Consider the following 14,391-nt stretch of genomic DNA (forward strand, 5'->3'; position numbering starts at 1 on the left):
CCTATCGATATTCACAATAAAAAGTAATATTCTTGCATAAGTTTTTGCTTTATTGTTAAGCATATAAATTTTTTTTAGAAGGTGTACAAAAATTATAAATTGATGCAAATATCATTAATCACTAATAATTTAAAAACTGTTTTGGAGTGTTATATGATGTTTGAGCTGCGTAAATTATCATTTTTAATATAACTACAAATATTTTATTGTTTTTTATATAACTTAATTTGTTTTTAAATTTTTTGTCATTTATGAAACATATTGATAGATTCATATATGTACATGTTTATTTCTTTGCGTTGTTATATAAGAAGTGAAAAGAAAATGACACAAACAAGTTGAAAGGGAATTAAATTTTTGGATGAGTAAGTCTAATAATGCAATGCTATTGCTATCCCAGTCCAATGCTTTGTTTTGGTTGAAGTTTTGTAAAATTGATTATATAATTATAATCTTTGTAATTCATGAGAATCGAACATGTTACCTTAGTTCTGATATCAATTACATGATCGAACAACTGTTGTTTTATCAAATGTCGTAGTTGATGTCGGCTCAATTCCAATATTTTAAACAAGAATAGATCTCTTGTGAGACGATCTCACGAATCTTTATCTGTGAGACAGATCAACTCTACTGATATTCACAATAAAAAAATAATATTCTTATCATAAAAAAATAATATTTTTTCGTGTATAACCCAAATAAGAGATTCGTCTTACAAAATATAACTTTTGAAACTGTCTCACACAAATTTTAACCTAAACAATACAATAACACAAACACTAAGTGTTAGTATTCAATCACTCACCTAATAAAAACAACTATTATACCCAACACGCCCAAACATTATAATTTATAGAACTTATATTATGCATAATTTATGTGAAAATAACTTCACCCGAAAAGAGCCCATGGCCCACAAAATTATATTTTTGAATGTTACATCTTGAATTAATAATTAATGATTGTTGAAATACATAAATGTAAATAGTACCACCGAAAGTAATAAATAAAAATAAACATGACTTGAGTCCTACTCGAATAGGAGTAAGTCAAGACATGCCCATTCGCAACCATATTTGGGAGACTTGACCACCAGAGATGTAAAATCAAACCTATCAGAAAATTTCAAAACTGGGTTGACAGACAAATTCCCAACTCATATAAATTCATTCCAAAGATCTTGAATGAATATTGAATTGTCTACTTTATATATGCCTTCGGGACGAAAAGAGAGACAAAAAAAAAATCAGTAAAATGTTTACTGAAATATTTTCACCTACTTTCAACTCAAAAGTTATCTTTTGCTGTCTCTGCAGTATTCACTTCCACACAGGCATTTAAATGCCTTGATAGGATGGTTATGATCATCAAAGTCGATTCCATAATCCTGCAGATAATATATGACAATGTTCATACATAGGAGGGGAATGAAGCAATCTTGAAAAGCGAAAGGAAAATTCTGATACGGTGACATAAAGTCAGTGAACCAGTTAATACACATGGTCAGCATTAATCATGGATTCAAGAATCCAATCGAGGGGTCGATGCATGAGTAGGATTGATGTAATGTATTTTTGGACTGAAGCCTATTGATACAGGTAGACCGTCGATTGCCCCACCTAATGAAACTATATTTCATGTCTAATTTTTTAAAGATAGAAGTTTTCCTCTCTGTCAAGTACATTCAGTTGTTCTGCAACAAAATTCCTGAATTGCTCTTGATCCATCCATGTGAAGGGAACATGCAATCAATGCAGTTGCTCGTGGACAACTATAAACTTGTTATTTATGATAGCAAATGAATTTGAAGTACATAAAATTTATAATAAAACCTTTTTCTCTGGATTCATGAAGTTCAGTTCTGAGCAAGTCTAAATCTATCACTGCATTTTCATGGGAGTCGGAAAGCTTTAAATGAAGAATTATTTTTTTAAGAAAAGGATTAAATTACTCACCCATGTAAGCTCTTCCAGAGCATCGACTTTTCTCTTAGTGAAGAATGCAAGCTGCATAAGAAAGCAAAGGAAGAATTAAACACTTTAGTTCGTCAAAAACAAGGAAATGGTACGTGGAGTGGTACATTCATACATGATAATAATGTCGGTCTGGAGTCTCCACCTGAACAGGAATCTCAAGTAAGTTTGAATTAAAACACCTGTCATTGAGAAAATACAAAAATGATTGTGGATATAAGTTGCAACAATCGTACAAATTCTCAGTTTGAATAAACTCCCGCTGCATTTCCCTTACATCAGTATACATTTTACACCACATAAAATTTTCCAACTGCCTCGCATACTAATCAATATCGCATACCATGTTGCGTATCCATATTAGCATAATAACAAAAAAATTAGAAAAGTAACAGAGGATCAGGATGAAAAATTCAATAGCTCAACTGACTAGCTACGTTGGAAAGGTTTGGTGGCAAAAAATATTTAAATAAGCTTACCGGTGATTAATGAACCTAGCAACATTTCCATAGTGTGTAGCATCCAAGCAAAGGGCGTCTTCATCTTTTAAAACTCCTTCTGTAGCCCAGTCTGCATCGAGCAGTACTGGATACACATGTTTATCTTTGCCACTGCTTTGTTTATTCCGTTCATATAATTCCATGTTCGTCAATATCTCTCCCACATACTCACAAACAAAGGCACCTTCTGGTAATTCTTCAAGTGTCCGAACACCCCAGCCTTTACCTTTGCTTGTCAAGAAGACCTGTAAAGGTAGCATTAGAATTAGTATTGTTTCCATCAAGACAATTTAGGTAAAGTGGACCACTGTATTTAATGCTAAACAATGAATTTTGACAAAACCGTGTCAAATTTGGATGTTTGGTTGTGGCCTGCAGAAAAGAAATATTGCTTCCTTTGTTCACAAGAGATTATTTCACCTATAAATAAGTGCGTAACCTGCATTGTAATATCATCCCAACAAAGCATTGTAAAATAGAGAACAAAAAGATTTTTTGTGTGGGGTTTTCTTGTGAGTTAGAGAAAATATATTTTTGGTCATACTCTTGGTTGGGATTGAGAGATTGAGTGTTGTATACATTTGTAATATTTCTTCCAATAAAGATTTGCAATTGCTCCGTGGATGTAGCCTATATTTGGTTAACCACGTAAATCTTTGTGATCTTGTTGATTATCTTATTCCGCAATTTTGGTACTATGTTATTATCATGGTCATCATCATTTCGGCGTAAATTGCCCAACAACTGGTATCAGAGCCTTGTTGTAAAATTTCTTAGAATTCTGAGTATGCTCTGTGGTTGCACCTTTGTCCGATCTTCCACATCAAAAAAGATTTTTTAGATTTTTTGCTAAGGCCAATGGCCGGAAATGATAGATCGGGACCGGGAATCAACAAGTTCGACGGAACAGATTTTTCGTTTTGGCGGTTACAGATTAGAGATTGTCTGTACAGCACGAAGTTGCATCAACCTCTATCAGGAAAAAACCGGAAAAGATGGAGGATGACGACTGTGAGCTCCTTGACCAACAGGTGTTAGGTGTAATACGATTGACCCTAACGAAGAACGTGGCACATAACGTGGCGGAGACACAAACCACAGAAGAGATGATGTCTATTTTATCGGACATGTACAAGAAGACATCAACAAACAACAAAGGCATCTAATGAAAAAGTTATTCAACTTGAAAATGGGAGAAGATGATTCGGTAGCTATACACATCAATGAATTCAACATGATTGTTACTCAACTAACATCGGTTGAAATAAAATTTGATGATGAGATTCGTGCACTTATCCTTTTGGCGTTTTTACCAAATAATTGGGAACCGAAGCGGCAACAGTTAGCAATTTTGTTGGCAAAAGAAAGCTACAGTTCAATGATGTCAGAGATCAAATTCTTGCCGAAGAAGTTCGCAGGATGGATTCGGGTGAAGGAACATCATCGAGATCTGTTCTAAATCTCGAGAACAGAAGAAAGACAGGAGTGGTGAAAAGAGTTCTAACCGATTGCGCGGTAGGTCCAAGTCAAGAAATAGAAAAAACGAAAGCAACTTTGAAAAGAATTTGAAGTGTTGGAGTTGTTGTGAAACTGGCCACTTGAAAAAGAATTGCGAATCAACAAAGAATAATGCAAATGCAGTTACTGAGGAGGTATATGATGCTCTATTACTATCCATGGAAAGCACAGTTGATTCTTGGATTATGGATTCAAGAGCTTCGTTTCATACCACTGGTAATCGTTATGTATTCAATAATTACATCGCTGGCGATTACGGAAAAGTTTTCCTGGCTGATGGAAAACCTTTGGAAATAATTGATATGAGTGATATCCGGATGAAGATGTCAAATGGATCTGTCTGAAAAATCAACAGAGTCGGACATGTACCAAAATTGACACGCAATCTGATCTCAGTAGGACAGCTCGATGACGAAGGCCATGATGTGACCTTCGATGATGGTCCCTGGAAAGTGAACAAATGAGCCATGATTGTTGCTCGAGCAAAGAAAACTGAAACACTTTATATGACTTCCAGTTGCAGATACATTAGCAGCCGTGGATGTTGGGGCTAATTCAAGTCTATGGCATTGTAGGCTTGGGCATATGAGTGAGAAGGGAATGAAGATGCTTGTATCGAAAGGAAAGCTACCGGAATTAAATACCATTGAACACAAGCTATGTGAAAGCTGTATATTTGGAAAACAGAAAAAAGTGAGATTTTCAAAAGGCGGTAGAAAACTGAAAGCAGCAAAGTTGGAGCTGGTTCATACTGATGTATGGGGACCATCTCCTGATAAATCCCTTGGAGGCTCAAGATATTATGTCACATTTATCGACGATTCAAGCCGGAAAGTTTGAGTTTATTTTCTGAAAAATAAAATATGATGTTTATGAGACCTTTAAAAGGTGGAAAGTAATTTATCAGAATGAGACCAATTTGAAGGTGAAGTGCTTAAAGTCTGATAATGGTGGTGAATATGAAGATGATGAGTTCAAGAAATATTGTGCACAAAACGGGATCAAGATGGAGAAAACTATTCCTGGTACACCTCAATAGAATGGTATAGCTGAAAGGATGAACATAACTCTAAATGAACGTGCTAGGAGCATGAGATTATATTCTTGATTACCGAAATCATTTTGGGCTGATGCTGTTAACACTGCAACATATCCGATCAACAGAGGACCCTCGGTACCGCGTAACTGCAGACTACCTGAAGAGGTATGGCACGTCAAAGAAGTAAACCTTTATTTTTTGAAAGTGTTTGGTTGTCTATCATATGTTCATATTTATTCAGCAAGTAGAACGTGTTTCTTTATTGATTATGGAGATAATGAGTTTGGTTATCGTTTCTAGGATGACCAAAATCGAAAAATCATTCGGAGCAGAGATGTAATCTTCAATGAGCAAGTTCTTTACAAGGACAAATCAGACATTGGAATTGAAGATGAAAGTTCTTAAGTCAAGAATAAAGATGAAGTGCCATTGACAGATATTCATGTGAATGAATCAAAAAACAATAACCAGGAAGATGAAGAAACAACTACACAAGATGATGATCCACAAACTCCAGTGATTGAACTCAGACCATCTGTGAGAACAATTAGACCACCTGATAGATATTCCCCTACACTTTATTATATTTTGATGACAGATAAAGGTGAACCAGAAACCTATGAAGAGACAATGCAAAATAATGATTCAACCAAGTGGGAGTTAGCGATGGAAGATGAGATGAATTCACTGTCATTCATTCAGACGTGGGAGTGGGCAGAACTTCCGCAAGACAAAAAAGCATTAAATAACAAGTGGGTGTACCAGCTAAAATAAGAACATGATGGTAGCAAACGGTACAAGGCAAGACTTGTTGTAAAAGGTTTTCAACAAAAAGAAGACATTGATTACACTGAGATTTTATCTCCAGTGGTTAAGTTAACCATATCAGGACTATACTCCGATTAGTGGCAAAAAAAGATTTACATCTGGAGCAGTTAGATGTAAAGACGGCGTTTCTTCAAGGTGACCTAAATGAAGAAATTTATATGAAGGAGCCACAGGGCTTTGAAGTACGAGGAAAAGAGAAAATGGTATGCAAACTTCAGAAGAGCTTGTATGGTCTCAAACAAGCTTCAAGACAGTGGTACAAGAAGTTTGATGGATTTATGAGTAATAATGGTTTCCTGAGGTGTCAAGCTGATCAATGTTGTTATATGAAGAAGTTTGATGGTTTTTATATCATTCTACTGCTATATGTAGATGATATGTTGATAGCAGAAGCTTGTCTGTAGGAGATTTGTAAAATCAAGAAAGAGTTATCAAAAGAATTTTCTATGAAAGATTTGGGTGCTGCAAAAAAATCATTGGAATGAAGAACTTTAGAGATCGGGTGAATGAAATCTTGAAGTTATCTCAAGAAGAGTACATGAAAAAGGTGGTCAGCAGATTTAACATGGATGAATCTAAACACGTAAGTGCTCCTTTGGCTAGTCATTTTAAACTAACCAAAGCACAATCACCATCAACGGTGCAGGCTTATATGAACAAAGTTCCTTGTGCTTCTGCTGTCGGAAGCCTCATGTATGCAATGGTGTGCACTAGACCAGACATAGCACATGCGGTGGGTGTTGTGAGCAGGTTTATGAGCAATCCAGGAAAACAACACTCGGAAGTAGTTAAATGGATTCCGAGGTACTTGAAAAGTACTGCTAGTTTATCTTTATTTTCAGAATGTCAAATTTGGGCTTACAAGGTTTTGTCAATGCCGACATGGGTGGTGATCTGGATGGTAGGAAAAGTACCACTGGGTATATGTTCACATTATGTGGTACGTCAGTAAGCTGGGTATCTAAGTTGCAAAAGATAATTGCGCTTTCGAGTACCGAGGCTGAGTACGTTGCGGTAACAGAAGCTAGCAAGGAGATGATATGGTTGAGATCTTTTCTGGAAGAACTGAATCAGAAGCTCGAGGGTGGCACATTACACTGTGACAGTCAGAGTGTTATTCATTTAGCAAAAAATCATGTTTATCATGCTAGGACGAAGCATATACATGTTTGAAACCATTTTATCAAATCAATTTTGGAAGATGGAATCTTGATGCTTGAAAAGATTCCTGGAAGTAACAATCCAGCTGATATGCTCACAAAGACAGTAACCATTGACAAACTGATGTTGTGTTCAACTTCAGTTGGACTGCAAGTATAAATGAAGAAATATGAGCTGCTGCAATGATGGTGTGAAGACATGAATGAAATCAAGTATTCAAGTGGGAGAAATGTTATGTAAAGTTGGCCACTGTATTTTAATGCTAAACAATGCATTTTGACAAAACCGTGTCAAATTTGGATGGTTGGATGGTGGCTGCAGAAAATGAATATTGCTTCCTTTGTTCACACGAGATTATTTCACCTATAAATAAGTGTGTAACCTGCATTGTAATATCATCCCAACAAGGCATTGTAAAATAGATAACAAAAACATTTTTTGTGTGGGGTTTTCTTGTGAGTTAGAGAAAATATATTCTTGGTTATACTCTGGGTTGGGATTGAGAAATTGAATGTTGTATACAATTGTAATATTTCTTCCAATAAAGATTTGCACTTGCTCCGTGGATTTAGCCTGTATTTGGTGAACCACGTAAATCGTTGTATTCTTGTTGATTGTTTTATTCCGCAATTTTGGTACTATATTATCATCATAATCGCCATCGTTTCGGCGTAAATTACCCAACAACAATTACTAGCAACACTAAGAGAAAAATCTAGACACGGGAAGAAAAAACTAAAATCTTTATGTTCTCAAATACGAACCTGTAATTTCCGTGTTACACCTCGCTGAACTACTCTATTTCCACATTCCATGTTGCAGCCACATTTTCTCCAGCATTCTTTAATGAACTTTCTCAGCAGGTGGCCCTTGCATTTTTTGGGCCTATTAGCATTCTTGGCCCTCTCCAAGGGGCAATCCTGGCAGTAAAAGAGTTGGTGATTTTGAGGCTCTTGGTTCATGGAAATACAAGATCTTAAAAACTTTTGATTTAGCAGTCCTTCTGGAGTATAAGCATATTCTCCTCCTGTGTCACCAGCACATGCGCAAGGTATGGAGGACAACAGACAGTCCCCTGTACAGCTTGGACAGCAGTCCTCATTGGCAATACGAGCTAATGACACATGAACATATGCAGATTGGTAAATAATGTTCTCAGGGATATAAACAAAACTTGTCGTATCCTCATTGCCAATATCATCATATAGAGATATTTTTGTTTTTTCAGTGCCTTTTGTTATGTCAAGGACTTTTAGAACCGTCCTTTTCTTGCCATTGTAATCCACGGGCTGCTGCTGCGAAGAATGACTGGAAGAGCAACTCAACCTTTTCCCCATATTTCTTTCAGGACGATCTGTTTCTACAGTTTCGTGATGTCCAGGTAATTTGTTTTTGTGAACTCCATCAACAGAATCAGCTCCTATTTCCAAATAACTTTCACAAATTTCATTCAATAACTTCTCCAGGGAAAATTTAGGCTCAATAGTTTTGTATAATTTCTTATATTTGCTCTCTACAGATCTCAGAAGTTTATCTGAATTTGTACTGTGAAAGTTATATTGTCTTCTGACGTGATCACATTTTAAGGATAGATGCACGTGTCCACATGATGATGAAGCAATATCATGAGTGGCTTGAAAATTAGTCTGATGACTACTTGGTGTACCTGATCTGGTTATCTTTCCCTTGTGAGAATGTTGCGATACCTCGATCAGACCTGAAAGACAAAAATGCATGATTGAAATAATACAAAAATGTGATAAGATGCGTATAAAGATTAAAACAATTGCATATTACCAAATACGAAAAACAATGGAAGGACAAAGATTATGAATTCCCATAGTATCCATAGCTCATGGAATAGATATGTCAAATATTTGACCAGAAAGCTTATTCAATAATCTCAACTGAAATTTCACTCGATTTAATGCCATTATCGCTAATACAATCCATTCATTTAGATATGATGCACAATGACTTGCAGAAGTCCTTGCAATCAATACCATTTTTCCCTTTTTTGATAGCTTGCCCTATAAAATCAAGAAAAACATAAAATTAAAGTCTATTATGCTGCCATACCTTGACTAACATTTGAAGCAATCCCAGAATGTCTTGGACGGCAATCGATGGGCTGTTTTTCCCCTGGCTCTATTGAATTTTTAATTTCACGAGCATGCTTTATGTCTTGCTTCCTAGAATGTAAACCATGATTTCTAGCTGTTGGATTGGCATCATGAGCACTAGATGAACCCTCAGCATATGAATTTTTTTTGACACCGACTGAATCTACTTGAATAAGATTCTTGCTTTTGTTCCTGCTTGATTCATTACATACAGGATCATGGTAGTCGCTGCTAGGATATTTTGAAAAGGAGTTTATCCCCCCAGAACTAGATATTTTTCGGATTTCACCTTCTAAATCCACAATACTTTTGGCATGGTTCAAGGTAGATGAAACTCGATCCTCTGGAAATCCTATATGCCGTTTCTTATATGGAGGCTCGACTTCGTCTTTTATCATTAGACCTTTTTGCTCAGCCTTTATCTAGCAAGAAAAACGATTAATATGATTCACACACACACACACAAGTGGCATCATTTTATTTAAAAATGGATATGCTACATCTTAAATGTTGTAATTCACTTAGTTTTGTTACCTAGAGAATAATGTTTTTTAGATCGAAATTTGAATGGAAATGCAGAACAGATGTCTGGAAGAAGTGGAGAATTAAAAACCTTATCATCAGAGAATTCAAAGATAGCATCAGCCAGGGTACGGTAATTGTCTTCTTCAATAAGCTCCCAGTTTTTGTTGTACAACTTCAATAGTTTCTTGAGGACTGGCTTTACAGTTTCTACTGATAGGCCCAAGCTCTTCATCGCACCACATGCCTTCGCAATCCTTTCTTCCAGCTCTGGTGCCATTGAGTGTCCAAAACCTCAATCAGTTTGCAAGATTATTACCAATTAATGAGCTATTGTTCACCAATTTAGCAATTCAAATCAAAGAGTTTGTCATGCCTGTGAGAAAGAGGGCAGAAGGGGGGAGAGAATCAAACAATATACTCAGATATAAGAAAACAACAAAAAACTATACACATTTCAACGAGGACAGTAAACAATTGATATTCAGAGCTTGAAAATAACTGTGTTGAATCTTTAGATAGTGGATATACAGCTAGAGTAGAATGCTACACGACACGAGATTTACAAGGTTCAGCCATGCAGGTCAACATTCATGAGACAATGCCGACAAGCCGAAATTCGTGTAATCTTTCTTAATTTATACTGCTCTATACATGTGAAATATATATCGAGAATTAAAGGACAATAAAATCTTATAAAAGACAGATCATAATCTTAAAAATATCAAATTTGATTTGTGAATATATTCTTTAACTTTAGTTCCTTAGGAACTTTTTAGATCACTCCTCAGCCTCAATTTTTCATAAAAAAACGTAGCATATGCCATAAACATAGACTCTAGAGATACAACGAAATGCTTAATCTCAACAAAACACTTTCAAAGTACAGCCAAATTCAAAATAGATAATGTTAAAATGTTGCATGCATTGATGCACTATCCTAGAGGAAGTCAATATGCCAGTGGCATTCTATTTTCACCACTGAATGAGGTTCTGAGTATGGTTGAATCTTGAACACCCCCCCTCCCCAACATACTCAAGGGAGTTCACAACATACAAGAGCTGAACCTCACCATATATGTCCAACTTTTAGATGAATGGATCAAAACATATAAACTGAGAAAATAATCTACAAGTAACTTTTGAAATTATCGCGAAATAATAGAATGACATAATCCAATTTAGGTGCTTGCTTCACCATCCAGACAGTTGCTGTGTGTCGAACCTATTACTTCATGCACTAATTATCTCTTCCGAATCAGTCAAATTGTAAAGTATCACACAAATGAGAGACTAATCTTGAAATAAATTTCCTCACATTTGGAAACTTAAAAAAGGAAATTTGCAATATTAGTCAACTTTTTCAGTTTAGTTTTAACTTATCAATGTTTGATTTTTTTTATTTTTTATTTTTTGGACTTTTTTCCCTTAAATCTATCAAATATTGCTTGATTGGTACATATACTCTGTTATGTTACTCGTATTACGAGAATAAAACATATATTACATGTATTAAAATCTAACTAAACAAAATTAATGGGAAACAATAAGTTTTTTTGTAATTTTGAAATATTGAATGTCATTTTACTTTAATTTTCCTATTTGTTTTTATTTAAATTTATTTTAATGTGCATAATATAAATTTAAATACACGGCAAGAGCTACTTAGGAGGATATTGGATGAGTTTTGTGGCTTTTAGGCCAAAAGTGAACCAACTTGAAAAAAATCCAAGTTGTTAGAAAAACACCAAATACTGACAATTTACACTACTAAAGCCCAAAACAGACGAGTTACATGACAAAAAAAACAAATAAGCACGTAAACCATGGTTAAAAAACTTGAAATAAGCCCTTCTTTTATTTCTAGTTTTTGGGAACAGAAATAAGGATTTTTTTCCAAACATACATTCGTACACTGCGTATGAATCGATTGCATTGTAAACAATGCACATAAACAACAAAAACATTAACAAATAAACGAGAAATCAAAAGAAAAGGAGGGAAAGTATTAGGATGATCAGTGTAGACGAAAAGACTCGAGTAATAAAGTTATCAGCACAACAAGAACTCAAAGAAAGAAAAGAAAAAACAAGAACCCTTTCCATCAGATTCTTGAAACTCCATTTACATTGCAAAAAACACCAGAAAAGATCAAACTTTAAGGTCCTTAAGAGCGTAAAACTTAACGCTGCAACCAGTAAGCGCCACCACATGCACTGCAGGGAGTGACTTGGAAGAGAGCAAAAGGAAAAGGTACAAACGTTTTCATAGGAGAAGTGCGAGTAGAAATTAAAGCCAAACATTGGATCGGACCACTTTTATGTGGGCCACATGATCCTACAAATGACCAAGGCAAGACCAGAGTAGGCCGTAGGGTGCTAATATTAATATAGTAAATATTTGACCCAAACAAACAAAAATCACCAAAGACATTAAATAATTCAACCTAAATTGGAAAAAGGAGATACAGAGGACCGTGGTAACATATTCCAGAATGGCGTGAGCGATTGCGACCATTATTGACGGTGGAATGTGAAGGGTTATTCGAAAATTGGAGCAAGACCCAACCAGGAGTGAGGATGCTTCTTGGTTAAGTAATTGTTGGCCACAAAAATAAAATTTTGTAAGCCCGATAAAATAAACAAGTCCGGGCCGAAAGGGTAGATGGATCATGGATTTGAAGATAGGATTTCGGTCCATTATTATTTAGAAATAATGGAAGCTGGAGAAACCAATAACTTGTGGCGAAGTTCGATCCCCAAATCAAGGAGGGAGGTGATGAACTGCAGACAGTGCCAGACCTTCAACGAGGCGAAGGAGGACACACCTCAGGGCTCCATTCTGGAGAGAACTGAGAACTTAAATTTTTTTTAAAATTGATTATAATATATGTTGAGTTGATAGTCACTTGAATAAAATAAAATCTCAATATTAATAAAAAAAGACTAATTTAAATATATTTTTTATAGTTGATCAAACTCGATTTCCCTTCAAGTTCAATTTGAATAATTTAAACAATACCAATATTTTTTGGGTATTTGTTAAATTTGGAGAAGTTAGAGAGTGAGTCATGCATGAAGTTTTTCAATATTTTTTTGAATATGTTTAAGATTTTCGGTGAAACAGAATGATTTATTTTGAAATATGTATATTGCCTGTAAAGTTTAAATACTCGATCGTAATTAGAGCCTGTAGATCGGCATACCCCACCATACAATTTAAGTGGGTTGATTTCAAATCATTTAAAGGCGGACCTAGATAGACCAACTCGTGCGGGTCATGGGTCTAGGCAGACTCGGGTTGGTCCGCGATCCTATAATGAAATAAAATATATTTTTTTACATTATGGATTTATAATGATATACGTATTTTTTTAATGAAAGTTGTGAGTTTTTTGTATTGATTATTCTGTATAAAATGTAGACGTGTGAAATCAATAATTAAAAATTTTATTGATGTTTTTTATAAATATTTATCTATTTATGAACTGAAAATTTTAATTAATTATAATGATTTTTTATTTATTTATTTTTATTCTTTGTGGATCGACCCGCGAGCCGTCTTGTCAACTCACACCTTATCTTGGTTTGGGTTGAGGATTTCCAGCCAGTCAGAATGACAGGTCGATCTGCTTTGCTATGAGTTGGCCCGTTTGACATTTGTAATTGTAAAATTGATATTTTTTTATAAGTTAGATTAAGCGAAAATCTTTTTCACAAATTTAAATTGTGAGACGATGACACTAAGTGGGTATATTCATTGTAAAGATTTAATGAATTTCAATTTAATTTTTTTAATTGATAAATTTATGTAGATTTGGTATATTTTTATTGACTCTTATAGAATCTCAAAGATTTGTAAACAGAATTTCATGGAGTTTTGTAGACTTTTTGCAATATTTTGATAGCTATTTGCAAATATTTGATGATGCAAATTTTGTACTTTTATGAAATTCTTTTGAACTAATAATTATTTAACATACATAATATCTCCACTTTGAAATAAATTTACAAATTTTAAAAGTAAATATATTTAATATAAATTCAATCTAACAAAATCAAAATTTCGATATATATATATATATAATTTCTTTGAACTATTAATTTATTTTAAGAAGCACTTTGGTCTTGATTGACAAATTGGACTGATAATTATGAAAACAGCTATGAATTCGGAACTAGTATTCAAGCATCCTTATAAGAACAATCTTGTAAAAAAATTATTTATCTATCATACACCGTTTGATACAAACGATAAACACCTGAAAGCCAGATGCACAAACTTCCCCATATCACATTATATGCAAAAATTATGAGCACACATATAAACAGATAGAAACAAACAACGAACAAAACATAGAAAGAGATACATAAAAATCATAATATGTTTTTTTTATCAGATCAATAATGATTCAAGAAAGGAATCATACCTCTGAAATTCGAGAAACCCTCGACTTCTCTTTAGAGAGGAGAAAAGCGTCGCCTTTGAATGAGGAAGAGAGATTTATGGGTGAGAAAGATATTTGATTCAATTAAAAGTCTACCAAAATCGCGTCGCCTTTGAATGAGGAAGAGAGATTTATGGGTGAGAAAGATATTTGATTCAATTAAAAGTCTACCAAAATCTATAGGGTGGGTAGAAGATAATTTTTGAGTGTTTATAGATGTACTTAGAGTTTTAAGGTTTGTGCATAAAGAATTATACCAGAATCATTGTAAATCTAT

General features: G+C 34.5%; 1 protein-coding gene across 4 annotated transcripts; it reads right to left on the reverse strand.

The window, feature by feature from the left end:
- Positions 1-1,190: 1,190 nt before the first annotated feature.
- Positions 1,191-12,514, reverse strand: LOC142540508 (putative inactive histone-lysine N-methyltransferase SUVR2). Of its 4 annotated transcripts, none has more exons than XM_075646734.1 (8): positions 12,143-12,514; positions 9,759-10,043; positions 9,102-9,567; positions 7,787-8,739; positions 2,456-2,721; positions 2,092-2,158; positions 1,959-2,009; positions 1,191-1,390 (listed from the first exon to the last, which is right to left on the reverse strand). In XM_075646734.1, the coding sequence occupies exons 2-8, from the start codon at positions 9,945-9,947 to the stop codon at positions 1,298-1,300; spliced, it is 2,085 nt and encodes a 694-aa protein (XP_075502849.1). In that variant the 5' UTR covers positions 9,948-10,043; positions 12,143-12,514; the 3' UTR covers positions 1,191-1,297. The 4 variants fall into 4 exon arrangements, with proteins under 4 accessions (XP_075502849.1, XP_075502850.1, XP_075502848.1 ...); XM_075646735.1 differs by having other exon boundaries at positions 12,136-12,514; XM_075646733.1 differs by having other exon boundaries at positions 12,114-12,514.
- Between the last annotated feature and the right edge of the window lie 1,877 nt (positions 12,515-14,391).

Source organism: Primulina tabacum, chromosome 3, assembly GCF_025594145.1.
Source record: "Primulina tabacum isolate GXHZ01 chromosome 3, ASM2559414v2, whole genome shotgun sequence".
In the NCBI taxonomy this organism is placed as follows: Eukaryota; Viridiplantae; Streptophyta; class Magnoliopsida; order Lamiales; family Gesneriaceae; genus Primulina; species Primulina tabacum.

What these genes read in the sequence shown, in the direction of transcription:
- LOC142540508 (XM_075646734.1), bottom strand. Translation starts at nt 9,947, where the DNA reads ATGGCACCAGAGCTGGAAGAAAGGATTGCGAAGGCATGTGGTGCGATG. An exon ending in TGCTTCAAATGTTAGTCAAG is followed by an intron (nt 8,740 to 9,101) that starts GTATGGCAGCAT and finishes TTTGTCTTTCAG; the next exon opens with GTCTGATCGAGGTATCGCAA. An exon ending in GCTAGGTTCATTAATCACCG is followed by an intron (nt 2,159 to 2,455) that starts GTAAGCTTATTT and finishes TCTCAATGACAG; the next exon opens with GTGTTTTAATTCAAACTTAC.